General features: G+C 32.3%; 3 protein-coding genes across 3 annotated transcripts; 2 read left to right on the plus strand and 1 right to left on the minus strand.

Moving 5' to 3' along the window:
- Positions 1-71: 71 nt before the first annotated feature.
- TRIADDRAFT_56813 (uncharacterized protein) lies at positions 72-4,720 on the plus strand (the record flags this gene model as incomplete). Its single annotated transcript, XM_002112578.1, has 12 exons — positions 72-92; positions 460-698; positions 2,408-2,489; positions 2,790-2,886; positions 3,086-3,155; positions 3,230-3,257; positions 3,440-3,541; positions 3,647-3,701; positions 3,800-3,864; positions 3,948-4,034; positions 4,123-4,220; positions 4,654-4,720. 12 exons carry the CDS (start codon positions 72-74, stop codon positions 4,718-4,720), a joined length of 1,011 nt encoding a protein of 336 aa, XP_002112614.1.
- A 488-nt stretch (positions 4,721-5,208) lies between these two features.
- TRIADDRAFT_56814 (uncharacterized protein) lies at positions 5,209-10,210 on the minus strand (the record flags this gene model as incomplete). The annotated part of the gene is made up of 16 exons (XM_002113013.1): positions 5,209-5,381; positions 5,795-5,942; positions 6,487-6,594; positions 6,914-6,979; positions 7,096-7,188; positions 7,364-7,456; positions 7,587-7,769; positions 7,878-8,091; positions 8,304-8,381; positions 8,577-8,635; positions 8,777-8,889; positions 8,954-9,082; positions 9,214-9,392; positions 9,579-9,711; positions 9,880-10,008; positions 10,123-10,210. 16 exons carry the CDS (start codon positions 10,208-10,210, stop codon positions 5,209-5,211), a joined length of 1,986 nt encoding a protein of 661 aa, XP_002113049.1.
- A 3,960-nt stretch (positions 10,211-14,170) lies between these two features.
- Positions 14,171-15,211, plus strand: TRIADDRAFT_56815 (uncharacterized protein; the record flags this gene model as incomplete). The annotated part of the gene is made up of 1 exon (XM_002112579.1): positions 14,171-15,211. One exon carries the CDS (start codon positions 14,171-14,173, stop codon positions 15,209-15,211), a length of 1,041 nt encoding a protein of 346 aa, XP_002112615.1.
- Between the last annotated feature and the right edge of the window lie 320 nt (positions 15,212-15,531).

Here is a 15,531-nt window from a genome sequence, read left to right on the forward strand (position 1 = left end):
ATCGATTGGTACGATCGTTTTCGATACTAGCCTAGATCAACGTGATAGAAAAGTAGCAGTGAGGCTGCGCGATGGGTGAAGGATTGGTCAAGGTAGGGGTCCTACACAAATAAGAGTTCATAATACCTAGTTCACTATCATCATAAATGGGACTGTCAAAGACTAGTAGGGTTAACAGGAACCACCCGGAAGCGGTCTCGATGGTCACGTCTCGGAACGGGTAGATCTACATTATCGCTAGTAAGTGTTTCAATCATGTCATTGCTAAACACATTGTGCTATCACACCGGAGGCCTATCGCGGACTTTCACGTCTGGCAAAAGGCGTTGCTGGCCAGAATAGAAATTGGAGATATACAAGGTGGAAATTGCCTTTCCTTTTCATCTTGCTTCTACTTATTCAACAGTTCAAGACGATTATTTGATCATTTCTTGGCTATAATCCACTTTCATTCATCAGGATTGGCTTGTGGTAGAAAAGAATAATTGCAATTACAATCAGTGCGATCATAGTATTGCAGCTACGGATGAGATTCTGATCATGTCGAGACAGCAAGTGAGATTAGTTAAGGTGATTTCGTTGGATCAGAATAATTATAGGATTTCGGAGAATAGTCTTACCGGTTCTCAACCTGAAACATCGACAAATCAAGCCAATAGAGCTGTAAATAAAGCTAAGGGCAAGAGAACTCCAACAAAGTAAGCGGATGTCAACTTGAATCCTTCACCAATTAGCCATATTCAATTTCTTCCTGCCCATTGTATTCACAAACACCTCTAGTTTATGGATAAATCCTACTCAAATACAATTATATATATACATATACAACGGAATGGATGATAGCTAATAGCTACGTTTAATGTTGTCTCTGTTAAGTACGACATATTTAATCGACCGCGTTTACAATGAAATTTTTTGATCCCTTTTAGCTTTTACAATAACATTTTAAATCATTTTTACTATTAACAAACAATGTCCACTTTACAGCAATCGTGCAATTCGATATACATGTAGCATACTGTAATGAGAGTTTAACCGATGCCGCTGCAATCATTTCTCGTTCCGCCACTGTTGCAGTTGTACGGGTCGATTGATTATTCTACATGCCGTAGCGTTATTATCTTCACCTTAATTTGAAGAGTATACATTAAACTCTAATTGTATGATTTTGTTGATTGCTATTCGCTAAACTCGATAATCCAGGGATAAGGCTTCATTCAATTTATCCCTGAGTGAATAATTTTAACTCTTATTATTGGTTTAACAACTGATCGTGTCCGTTATCATAATAGGATAAATTTTATTTTACTATATCGTATTTTAAACAAGCTTACGTTCAATTCTATCGCCCACTCTATTCAAGCCTATTGATAATACAAGACTAATGACTTTTCGTTTTCAATGTCATACGAGTATCTTAAAAAAGGTGCTTAGTATGTCTTATCCTTTAACTGACGTTCCTTCTAACCTAATAACAAGGAGTCCCTCCGTGGAAAACATACTATGCCTGTTGATCAATTTACTATTTTCTACCACTTTAGAAACATCCATGAACTCTTAACTCCTAGCATACAGTAATTAAACTCCTGAATTTCTAGTACTATAGCTAAGAATTAAGCTATAATTGAATGGAATCCTATCATCTGTGTACTAATGTTGCCAATAATGATCTATGATATTGCGCTTGATGTTATCTATTAATCCATTTGTTATCATTGATCCATTTTCATTCACCATTTAAAATTATCTACTATATTATAACAATAACCAGCTACATATCAGTTTTTTATCTCACACCATTATATCAGCATGTAGAACAAGTTTCTTTTCATTTAATGAATAGTAATTGGGCTATGAAAATAGTTATTATCTTTTCCCAATAAGATGGATAGATGTGTGCATCTCCGATGGCGTCGATATTTGAATTCTTGCTTGTCTTGTACCGCACTAATTCTGTAATCTCCTCACATGATCTACATTTTATTTTATTTTGATCGGCCATTTTTTACTGATGTTTCCCATCAAAATGATTAATCTAGGAAGTATATTTTATCCAATTTGGGGATTGTTGAGCTCTTTCAGTACTATTACTACAGATACAGGATGTAATAATTTCATTTATGTTTTCATCAACAATTTCTCACCCTACCCTCCTGTGAAGATCCGTTACTTAAATAAACATCGATACATAGAATGACAAGCAATTTGCTTTAGCTTCATTCAGACAATTCTGCTATTGTTATCGGTACTTTAACGATAATAAACAGTACTTTTCACCTTGTACAGTATTGCTCTTAAATGATGATTTCGTAGCGGTTTCTAGCTGGTCCTTGAACATTAGCAGTTATAAAGTATGAAAAATGAAACGAGTATGCATCAACATTAAGTATGTCCTTCTTTTTTATAGGCAGGAAATTTTAGCTCGACTTTCTCTGTATAATAAATACCACGAAAAAGGTTCTCCACATTATAAATTGACGTACATCCAGGTAAGTTGACACTATATGAAACATTTACTGGTATATTCTATAGCCTTTAAGCTGAACTAAATGTAGAAAAATGCCCTATTCAAAACTGTCGAATGAAAGTCTATGCACACAGCATTGGCCTATTGTAGAACTTTAATATTGTTAAGCAAATTATTGATATAGTTTTCTGTTTTGAAAGGTATGAGAAACCTCTACGGTATCTAACTCTCGTAAAAATATGTACAGTCATAACGATCTCCAAAAATTATTAATTTACGGTATAAAAACAAAACGAAAGCTTTGGATCTCTTTCACATTCAGGACGCCAATGGAATCTTAATTAGTGGTAATCTCCGCGTCCATTGGGGATTAAAGAGACCTATCAAACAAGCCCTTTCATCTACTCAATCACTATATGGTAAGCTAGATTGCGATTTTTAGAACTTTTTATTACAAAAAGATGCAAGTTTTGAATTCTCGGACACTAAAACTTGCAAAATAACAGTAACAAGCGCCCGTCTACCCTTCATTTTACCATATTACCCCTAATAATTGCGAAATTCGCGTAAAGAGGTTTTGATAATTTTTATAATTAAATATAATATAATCGATGATAGGCAGCAGCTCTCAATCTCCATTACCCACTAGAAAGTTGGCTAAGAACCAAGTCAGCGATGCTGTATCTCGGTAAGATTAAAACAACTTGACGCATTACTTAATCCGATCGAATATATAAATATTTAAATTTCTTATTGATTTAGACCTATATCACTTATGGATGAAGATTTGGTTAGTTAACAGCTTGCATGAGTAATAGTACTACAACGCCGTGCGTGCATTACTTGACTATTGCATAATTACAATTCTAGCCACACCAATACAAACTATAATCACGATACTGCGTATTTTATGATACGATATAATATCGTAACTTTTAATAATCATTACCTATCACCTTCTAATCCGTACAGGAATCAACGTTTACTCCTCAGTTCGACTCTGCTGCCGCAGTAAATGCTACTAGTCGAACAACGACACCATTCGTGATCAAAAATTTGTTTCATAAATTTCGTGTAAGCGTGAAATAGTTGCTAGAATCAAATTTCATAGTATACTCGTATGATAATTATGGCAGCACCGGTGGGTAATTGATTTTGATATCATTTCTAATAAAATAGATTATCAATAACCCGAAAGAATTTGCATTATTCATAAAACGACCGAAAACAGGAGGTAAAGTTACTTGCATAAGATATCCAAACTTAATGCCTTCATTTTTATTCATCATGCGAGGAATCTTTTAATTTTTAAATTGATACGTTCTCATTTAGACTGTCGACGATTGAGTGACGTAGAATGTCCATTGCTAGCCAGACTAATGCTGGGTCCTAATGAAGTAATTACTAGTCTTATAGTTGCTATTACTTAGAAAATAATGTTCGATGACTACTTAATACAAAATTTGCCTTTCAAAATCAGGAAACTTTTCGGATTTTTGTGTGCGAAGTCAATGACCCCAAACCAGCTGTAAATCCGCAACAGCAAGCGATTGTTTTATCACCAGAAGTTCGTTTTATTGTTATTTAAAGTGTTGTTTTTATCTATGTATGATGATATAGTCTTGTACTAAAAAAACTCTGGATACAATCTACAGGCTGCACAATATATCAATTTCTCCTTAACGGAACTATCCAATATTATTGAAATGTACAAAATCGAAGAAGAAAAAGAAAAACTGAAAATAAAGGAAAAGTAAGTTGGAATAGTAATATCTAATAAGCAGGAAAGAATTATTCAATAATGTTTTTTGCTATTATTACGGCAGGTACAGCAAGCAAAGGGAACTTTTACAAGACTATCTTGCCAATGCTAGCACGACGTTATAAATTTCCAATCAATCACAAAAATGATTCTTTCATAAATTTGCACTTTATTTGGATTGTAAATAATTTATATTTAATTATTATCACTATTCACTTGTACATTTTTTGTTATATAGTATCTAGCGTAGTTTGAGTTTGTTCAATGGGTAACATATGAAACCAGGACTTTATATAGTTCACCTCGTTACATACCTAACCACAAATATAGCTACATATTTTTTTTATTTATCTGATGCATTTCTATGTATTATCATTTTTTATTATTTTTTAATTATGTTTTAAGCAAATTGGATTCAATTTAGGTGTTATTTCTTTGTTTTTTTCTTTATTGCACGCTTGGGAGTTGCATCACGATCGGGTCATGACTAATTCTGGTTCGACGAAACTATTTACTAGGTTATAATACAATCACGTTGGGATTAATATGTACAATATTGCTTACAACCTCGTGCTTAATCCTTCATTCTGCTATAGGAGTAAGGTTATTAAGATGTTGCCTAGAATAGGTAGTCCATTTTTAAATAAAAAGTAATAGTTTCATAAATTAAACGAAACTATTTATAGCTATTTATAATTGTAAGTAATGAGACCCGAAAAGCCGGCAACGAACGCGATTAGCCTCATATAGAATACATGAAATTCTGCTTAAAATATTGTGGCAAGCCATGATCAAGTATTTAAATTATAAATTATGCAAAATACCTAGATGACCTTAATGAAATAGAATATCTATGAAAAGACCTGCTCTCTAAATATCAGTTACTACGAACTTTACAGTTGCATAAAATTCATATTAACTACAAAATTATAAATTTCTTTCGTAATTCTATACAATTTCTTCTCTGCTAGCAGTAGTTTTAGGTCGCAGGAGCTGTAAAGTAGTTTTTAAGTGCCGATTCTAGTCCCGAAGTCCGTTTTACTTCCGATCTTGCCTTTTCTAACTCAATATCACGATCTTTCAATAGATTCTTGAGGGCTCGTAATTCATTATCCTTTTTACCGATCTCTGATTGATATCGTAGCGTATTATCTAAAGATATATCGCAGAAATTAAAATTGCACCTTTACTATTGAAGTAAGCACATATAAAATTTTCATTTAAATTTTAGCGATATATCGCTTGTAGCTATAAGTAAAAATCGTCGATCAAAATAAATTAGAAATTACTAAAGTTATGAGAAAGTGAAGGATAAACTATTTATTGTTTCGCTGTGGGTTTCTTGCAAATCCCATTAAACATCAAACCTTTAATTAAAGTATAATTCTATTAAATTAGTACAACTGCAAAATCTTGCTAGATGTAACTAATTTCTGAGTAATTGGATTATAAGTTAAGCGACTAACTCCTATAAACTGTACTGTAGCTTTAAAATCAACTATAGTTACAAAATTACAGCGTATCTAATTTATATCAGATGCCTAAAAGTATTTGTAAAATTTAACCTTGAGCATTTTGATTTAAAGTATAAATTTTTTGCTTTAATTCGTCTTCTAGTTTGCCTTTCTGACGCATTTCTTCTCGAAGTTGCTCATTATCCTGGTTTACTTTCTTAAATAAAGATCGTGTCGATAATTCGTTTTCTTCCTTTTCCTATCAGCCGGATACAGCATCAACAAAAGCGTTAATATTCATATTTATCTAATTATTTAATACCGTATCGTTTATAAATGCTATACAAGAATTTTTTACATTCACTTTTTTGGGTTTAATGACCACCTTCACTACCTTTACTTGTAGGTTACGATTATGAATAAGAAATATTTTTTAATATCTTAGTTCAAACTAATGGAATACGGTGTTGATGATCAGTGCTAGCTTTCAATATTTTTTATTCTATTTTAGCTAGGGTAGAGAGTATATTCGGCTACTATCTTTTCTAGTTGTACGCCTACTAACTCAAGACTAACATATAGTTAGATTAATGTCGCTCAATCAGTAAGTTAATTCATTTCAGCGCATTTATAAATAATGGAAAAAGTATAGAATAGCTGTTATTTCAGTCGAACGATAGACCAGCATTCATACCTACTTTAATGGACTATCATGTACGCTTATAGAATGTAATTCAACCGAGACTGCTATACAATAGAACACTCTAGCAAAGCGGTAAAAATAGGTTTAAATTTCTCAATACCATTTCCAAGGACCTTATTTTCTTCTTCAAAGAATCAATTTCATTACTTGCTTGCTCTCCTTCCTTCTTAAAATCGTCAATTAATTTTTTCTGTTGCTGTGCGTAGTCCTATAGTATTTGATATAAATAAGAAGCCAGCCTTACTAAATCGATTTCTATCTCAATTCAAGCCACTACTTTGGAGATGAATTTCATAAGAGATTTACTTCTTATTGTATCATGTATCTTAAATATCTTGGAAAAATACATTCTATTCAACTATCTCTAATAACTTCTCCTTTCGATATAATTCGAACCATATATTCTTAATCTATTTCTAATACTTTCTAACATTAACTAAAATTAATAAGATACTCTTGAGATTATTCAAAAATCTGCATTGATAATGTTACATTCATATAAAGCAATCTACTTATTTTATTCTTACCGTTAACTCATTCTTAGATCGTGTTAAAATATCAATTCTTTCTCCAATTTGTCTCATCTTTTCTTGCTATTAAATTAAGTCCATTTTCAAATTAAACTACTGCATATCCGAGCATCTTTTAAATTATCGTAAAATAATGAAAGTGTAAATGACAGTTATAATTTCTAGTTATGCAATCTAACCTCTTCCTTATGCAGGCTTAATCTGATTTCGTTAATTTCTTCTTCGGATTTCATCTTTAGCGTAGTAATTAATTTCTTAGTGTTGACAAGGCTCTATATTACCAAATTAAAATGGCAAAAATGTGCAATCTATCTCATTAATCTGTAGTATTAGCTGATTTATCTAGAGAAAAATGTGCTTATTACAAGGTAATTAAATTGATTTATTACTTAAAAACCGAGGACGAATACAATATAGCGTGATCGTCAAAAATAAATATAGTAAAACCTGTTCAGATTCGTTTCTTTCTTCCTCTAATTTTTCAATACGTTCAAGCAGCAGCTTTTCTCGTTTATTAAAATCCTTGTGCGTGATTTCATTCTGATAATGTTGAACGGTTAAAAACAAATATTAATTACCTAAAGATCCAGTATTTTCGTCGTATATTTAAAGGTTTATTTTACACGAGCGATAGATTGTAAATCTAAAACCGCAACCACTATCAACATACTTCGTCAGTGAAACTATCTTGCATCTCTTTAATCCGTTTCTGACAATGTCTCTTAGTCCTATCTAATCGATCTTGCACATCATTTACTTTTTCTTCGCTCTCTTGCTTTAATATTTGAATTTCTTGTTTTAGTTCTTCTATAGTCAACTCCTTTTTATCACTTACTCTCTCAACATCAGTACACTAAATGTTGAATAATACATTTGCCGATTACTATAAATGAAATCTTTCCACCTATAAATGTTGAAACTTTCAAGCAATAGAATATCAATCTATATTTGTATCCCCTACTTTATTCAGTAACGATTGCAGCTGCTCTTTTAGAGTATCAATTTCTTCTTGCTTTCTAAATTCCATTTCTTCCCTTTTCTTTCTCTCCAGTGCTAGTTCTTGGCCATGTTGATTCATGGCATTGGATAAATCATCCTTTAATCGGGTTACTAAATTGCCAAAATCGAAGGATTTCTGATTAGCAAGGGAAAGGGCTGTATTTGCCACTACCAGCCTAGAGATTAAATCAAATATTCGTTTTTAAAATTAGTATCGACAAATCTGATGTACCAGTTGAATGATCATAAAGAAAAATTAGCGAGAAGAATTTCAGGTTGCACTCCATTCAAAATTGCTACAATGGGCGCAGTGGTTGTTAATCCTTCATCAATCCTGAGTATAGTGCTATGCAATAAAAGGAATGCAGTAATTTATTCATTGAATTACTTCGCTTCCAGGGTTTTGATAGTGATAGACTTGTTGTTCAACTCATTTAGAGTACCGTCCATTTTCTTATTAAATGTCCTAATTGTCAAAATTCAGAACAAGGATAAACTTAGCTAGTATAAAGCGCAGTTAAATTTTTTCAACAAAAAATTAATCATGAATAGTAAGCATAACTACCAGTAACCGTATATTTTTTCTATCTATGATGTGTTGCCGCTGTCTATATCGAAAAGTTGAATTTTTAATTGAAAAGTAATTCTATCCGATACTAACTGTTGCAGTTGATCGAAAAGAGCTTCCTGTTTATCAATTCTATCCAGTAAATCGTGAATCTGTTAGTAAGTAAAAAGTTTAAAATTTTAGTATAGCGAGAAGCAATTCCAAGTAAAATATTTTTATGAACCTATCTACAACCTATAATAGGATATTGCGTTATGATTACAAGAGCAAAATCACAGAAATGAGATGCCTACCTGTAAATCACGATTGTAATGTAATTTCTCAAGTCCTTTATTTAAAACTCCTAAACGCTTTTGGTACTCTTCGGAAACGATTTTACACTCTTCATTTTTGTGCACAGAAGAAGCTGTAATATAATATTCATATTTAGAAATATCATATAATGCTACTGTGAATAAAGTTAATCTAACCGATAGCCTGCATAATATCAGTGGGGATATTATTGCCATCAATTTTTATATTATGTATAACTTTGTTCGTTTGCAGAGCAGTTAATAATGCCCTGCTGCCAATTAAGCCAATATGATTCCAGCGTATATCTACAGTACATAGTGATATAAAAAGTCTTAGAATGAAGGAATAAAATTTATATGTCTGCATTCCGACTATAATCAGTTCAATTTCATCAATATCCTTTGTGCAGTACATTGGAATCAAAGGTTGAAATTACCTAGAGTTTGCAAGCATTTATTATTCCCTAAGACCAGAGCTAATTCTTTAGCTTCGCTTTGGCCTATCTGACAATTGGTAATGTCCAAATGTTGGAGTGTCTTATTAACAGATAAACCCTCAACTAAATTTGAAAATCCACTTTTGGTGGAAGTTATTGAATTCCAGTCTAACTTTAGCCTAGAAAACAAGGAAAAAATTATATTACTCGATCCCTTTCATAATGGTTTTGCCAAAAGTAATCTTTTTGGCTGGTATAGATTTGCAGAAAATAACTCTTCCTTGAGGGATAATTTAGAACTTAAATGTATAATTGACAAGTCACATCAAGCTCTTCAGTTAATAAATGCTATTTTATATTTATACCTTAGCAGAGTTTGTGTATCTTTCAGCATTAATCCAATCATTTCTGCCCCGATTCCTTTAATGTTATTTCCCTTCAGATTGATATCAGTTATTACTGCATTCTGACCCAAAGCAGGCGCAATGATGCTACATCCTGAGTAGTACAGAACAAGTTATTAGAGTCAAATTCACTACTTAATATCTTCTCTACGATCAGCATTAATTGATCTGGTAAGGGAAATGTTTCCCTACCGTTAATTAACAGATTTGTTTGATGAGATAGACTATAAATTGATCTACTATGTACGTGTATACATCTTACCTTCATCACCTAGCATACAGTCACTTAAATTTATAACTCGAAACCAATTATCTTTCCGTAAAAATTCTGCTAATGCTACACATGATCTTAGTGTTATATTGCAACCTTCCAGTTCTAACTTGTGAGTTTCTGTAATAATTAAGTAAAAGTAACGATAATTGGTCTTAATTTTAGTCAACACTTATCTAACTAATTCATTAATTTATCGTTGGCAATTATAGTATCAAAGTATTCTGGTCATACCCGTATCGAAATGTTGCATCACTTCAGGTATAGGATCGCAGTCGTATTGGTCGCATAATTTAAGATAATAATTTCGTGCATGTTCCATTATAACTATATAAAAATCAGTGGTAATCTATTCGTTAAAGTACTATCATTTAGTCTTGAAAAGACGGATGTCGAAAGCCTTCCAGCAATATAGTGTCTTGTTGACTACAAGAACGGTATTAAGCTACTTCTCAGTAACTTATTACATTAGTATCCTAGTAAGATGATCGCTTCTAAGGCTGTATAGTAAGCACACTACGAATCGATAAGCGCTTTGGCTGTCTTGACCAAGTAAACGAAAGAAATCAATAAAAAATTTTAACAACGCACTATCAGGTTAGAATTCAAATTTTGGTCTCCATAGCGACAGCCAAAAGCCTCGCCCTTACCCCTCCACTCTCATAATAACTTTCCTTCTTACTCGGCTTACTTGCTGTCTTATTACTGAGTTCTCCGGCCCATTTCTCTTTAAATAAATCTCTTCACTTTTTATTTGATTGTTATACGCTCTTATTTTGTGCCCTACTGTGAACTTTCAGTCACACTCTTCCTGTAATAAAATGCTGTTCTACTGTACATCACTCCATATGTGATTACTGACATAGAGCCAGCGTAGACGAATGCTATAGAAATAGCCTATAGATCCACATCCAGGGCACGAGAGCCTTAGTGCAAAAGTTTTCTCCTTACCTATGGTAGTAGTAGTATATTACGAGCCGAATAAGCTGGATATACTGCGACGAAATATGCTGTATACAGTACGCCGTATTTTGTACTAATATAAGAACCTGTTGGTGGGGTGCCCGTCCATAGTTTAAGTTTTTCTTATACACTGCATTAAAAACGATAATTATAGGCATACCGATCAAATGTTAAGGTAATTATCCATGATAGTGTCCTACAATACAAGCTGTACTATCAAATAAACAGTAGCTAAAGCGTGTGAAACTAGATTCTCAAATTAGGCATTAACTACTCATATGCTCACATTTTGTTATAAATAATTCAGTAGTGAGGATAGTCCACAGACACGTTCTCATAATCGTACATGTATAAAACGAAGTTTGCTTTGATATTGAGTGAAGAATTTAGGGTATGGTAGAATACAACAAGGCTTTGAGTTGAGAATTGTATAAACTATGATAATTGTACTACTGTACAGTAGATCTTAATTAGCGACTGCTTGGATTTGGGCAGTGATATAAGCTATTTATCTAGTACTGTCCAAAATATAGACTTATTCCAATGTATGAACAATTTTACTGCATAAACGAGTGGAATGGAATTAATATTTGATATTCCATATTCACCACATGTAAATATAAATTATTTCCAATATCTAATTATTAATGTCGATATCAAATCCTATTAAAGTCCTAAAATTATTTTTTTTAAGTTGATGCGGTACAGTTTGAGAGGAAATGCCTCGCTACACCGATGCAGATATTTTAATGAAATATAGGTGTTCCTATTAGGACAATTTGCAATCATTCTAATCTCAATCAGCTCCGATATATTGGTTGTAATTACATTTGTAATACAGAATTTTATCCTTATTAACCCATTTCGCTGCTATTTTCCGGCTGCTTTACTAATAAAATTTACTGCATAGTCTATAACAACGACATACAGAGTGCCATCATTATAAGATGCAAGATATAGACTATCTTTTTATAAGCATTGCACAAACATCTAATAATATATACTGCTAATATATCGAGAAAATCAATTCTGCAGAGGCTGCTGTATTCAAAAGTTATATCCCCAAAACTTCTCAATACTTATTAAGCAATTAAAACATCTAAATAAGTTTCCATTACTGAGATATCATTAACGATACATTATCAAAACAAAAAATTTCTCTTAAAAATAGTAAACCCTTCTTTAAGGTGCGTTAACGTTTCACACGGATGAAGATCAAACCTTTAAATAAAATTTCCTACGCTCTTAAACTTCTTAAAATGTTATTGTATGATATATAGCTGTACTTGGGCGCTTGTTCTGAGAAGATTAAAAAATGATTTCAGCAGTTATGCAAAGGTACATTAATGTTTGTAACTTAGCAATATCTTACTCCAATACAATTGAGCTGTACATGTACAAATGAGAATAAAATATGATTATTAGACAAAAATGTTGGGATATAGTAATAAATAATAAAACAGACTTTAGATCTGGCTATATTCAACTTATTAGTTGGGAAATAGAGGTTACTAACGAGTAACTGAACAGCAGCTAAATCATAGCGATATATTACCAACGAGTAACAAGTTCAGATCTAAACAATAATTCTTCGCTAACTCTCCTCTTCGTGCTTAGCTTGTACAGCCTTAAATACTGTTTCTTTTATATACTCATATTTAGTACAAGTTACTAAATTTAAATAACTACACTAGATAACGAGTCATATCTCAATCTTGACAATTAAGACTAACGTTGGTCATTGTATCAGCAGTGAACACCGTAACATGGACATGATATACCTTCACCTATAGTTAAAACTACCGGGATAGTGAAAATAAATTATACAAGTAATTTATAAATCATAGTCCACCTTAATTGGAGTCTAGACAAACAATCAGCATTCCAATTATCAGTACCTATTTTATAATGAAGTTATATTAAAATTACTAATCAATAATGAACATCTCATTCTACGCTTACTAAGATCATTTGCAGTAAACAATCAAGTCAAAGGCTTATAGTTAGTTTATAAAGCGATTTTACTACCTTGCGATGCTTATTCCTAGAAGATTAAAAAATTATTTTTCAGCAGTCACTGTCAAAGTACATTTAATATTGTAACTTAGCAATATGTTACATCTATGCAATTAAGCTGTATATGTACAAATGAGAATAAAATATAATTATTAGACAAAACTGTAATAAAGGTGAGTAAATTAAAGTTCCAAAATTCCGGTAATATTAATACAAATACAAACATAGTATGTATCCTGTATATTAATATACTAAAATATTCATGTTATCACTGCCAAAATGGACTAATTTCACTGGCTGGTCTATGCTACGGCAGGAATTCGTTTACAAAAGTTGGCGGTTCACATATACGCGTACGTGCTATCACAACTCTACATCAAATCATATAAACACCAATTGGAATATTTCTATTACATGTTTATTCTGCAATAAAATATTATGTTGTCAACATTTGCTAATACTGATAAGAATATTATATAATTACTGTACAATAACAAGGAAGTGGTTAAAGTAGCTCGCACTTGTATTTAACAAGTCTTCGGTTAGTATATGCCGTAGTAGTAAGAATAAAGCTCTCAAGGTTAAAAATTTCATTAAAATTACAAAAATGTACAAAAGTGATTTGAATGAGAGATTTGTTATACAATTTAATCCCGGTATCAATTCTAGGATTATACTAAAGATGGCTGATTGACGTATTGGCAAATCTTATGAAAAATATCCGTCGGTACAATCATGAAATTTAAATTTTACTTTGAATACATTAAGTGCTAGAGCGCAGCTGATATTACACAGTGTCCTATTGTAGAATTGCAAAAGTGCAGGTGGTAGAAAAATTATTTCAGGATCACTTAAGGAATATTTCATAGAATAGATGTCTAAAATTGCAATGATACATAAAGATGCCCCCTACCAATATTGCTATTATAGAAATATTTCACACTTCAGATAATCCACCTGCAAGATATAAAGTTTGACCTCTATCTTTCTTATTGCCCAAAATAATAGCAACCTTAATGCATTATCTCTTACTCTATTGACATAGCTAAAGAGAAAGTCTAGCTATAACGTCCCTTAATGCAAAAGGATTTCCTAGCCAATATTATTAAAATGAAAAAAATTTATTTTAAATCAAAATTTTATGAATTACGAGAGTTGGCATATTGCTATGGCAATGATTGGATTATGAAATATGTTTGGATATCTCAGTAAATAACGCAAAATATCATTGTAAGTATTCACATAATGTGCTTATTTAAATGCTAGACTTGTGAGACTGTTAATTACTATTATTGCAGTCATCATGGCTAACGAGAGCCTCCAATGTGCATACTCTCAAGATGAACTCCAAACAGACCGTCTACCGGTGATGCACCAATGGATTAACAGCTTATGTTATATTATCATAGCCTTGATCATTTTATTTGCAAATTCTCTAGTCACTATCGTCTTGTCAAAACAACAATATACCGACCGAAATAACAACGAGAATGATAGTAGGAAATCATTTAATTTACTAATGATCAATTTATCAGTAGCTGGACTGCTACTTGACGTTTTACTATTAATCACACCTGGTTATATTATCCCATCTTCACATTATGAATTCCCAAAGGGTGAATTAGGTGATTTTTTCTGCCGTCTAATCGACTCAGAATATTTTATACATATTTTATCCTATACCTCATTAATGATTGTTACAATAATCAGCTTTAAAAGATGGCTAGCTGTGGCTCGACCCCATATCTTTCAATCGTCTGTTAAAAAGTTTAAAGTTCAAATTGTTATAACTACTATCTGGATTTTACAGCCCTTTCTATGCATCGAATTTGTTTTAGGAGACGCTTTCGTCAAAACAGCCTACCCACCATGCCGATGGAAATATGTTATATGCGATAGCGTATTAGCAGAAAGTGTTTTTTTTACCGTCTTGGAAATAATACGCTTTTACTTTCCGTCTACTTTGATCATTTTACTTACTAGCGATACAGCTAGGCGGATGCAAATCTTTCAATTTCGCGAAGATCCAGAAATGAATCGCTCTGATACAAGATTATTTAAGAGGATTGCAGCTACAGCTATCACAGCCTGGTTGATGGTTGCTTTATGTTTGCCCGATCAACTATACTTTACGCTGTCAGTATTCTCCGTAATACGTCCCTATCGCTATAGCATTCATAGTATAGCCCGAATATTCTTTATTACTGGCTCCAGCTGTGCACCATTTATGTATTCCTTATTCAGTCCTGAATTCAAATTGACTATAAAAAAAAAGTGCCAAAGTCTTCGATGTAATCATAGTTGTCATCATAGTAATCGAAGAAGAGTTACTTTTACTGCTTAGAAAGCTTAACACCTTGTGCCAGTCTAGCTCGTCAAACAATCTTCCATTACGGATTGAGTATTCTGTAGGTAAATTAAATATTATCGTCATTAGATCGATTCGGTTTGTACCATCAGAGAATAACGTAAGCGATTAGCGTTTTCATTACAAAGATCCATTTGATACAATAATCAAAGAATCTATCCTATATCATTCGCCTTAAATTGTCCATTTTTTGTCTATGCTATAAACTGAAAAATATAAAAACAGTCTATACGTATATGAAAAATCGAACGTTTACGCTGCAAAAAATTGAAGATAACTCTGTTTAACAAAATATT

The sequence above is a fragment of the Trichoplax adhaerens genome, genomic scaffold (assembly GCF_000150275.1).
Source record: "Trichoplax adhaerens TRIADscaffold_5 genomic scaffold, whole genome shotgun sequence".
NCBI classification, from domain to species: domain Eukaryota; kingdom Metazoa; phylum Placozoa; class Uniplacotomia; order Trichoplacea; family Trichoplacidae; genus Trichoplax; species Trichoplax adhaerens.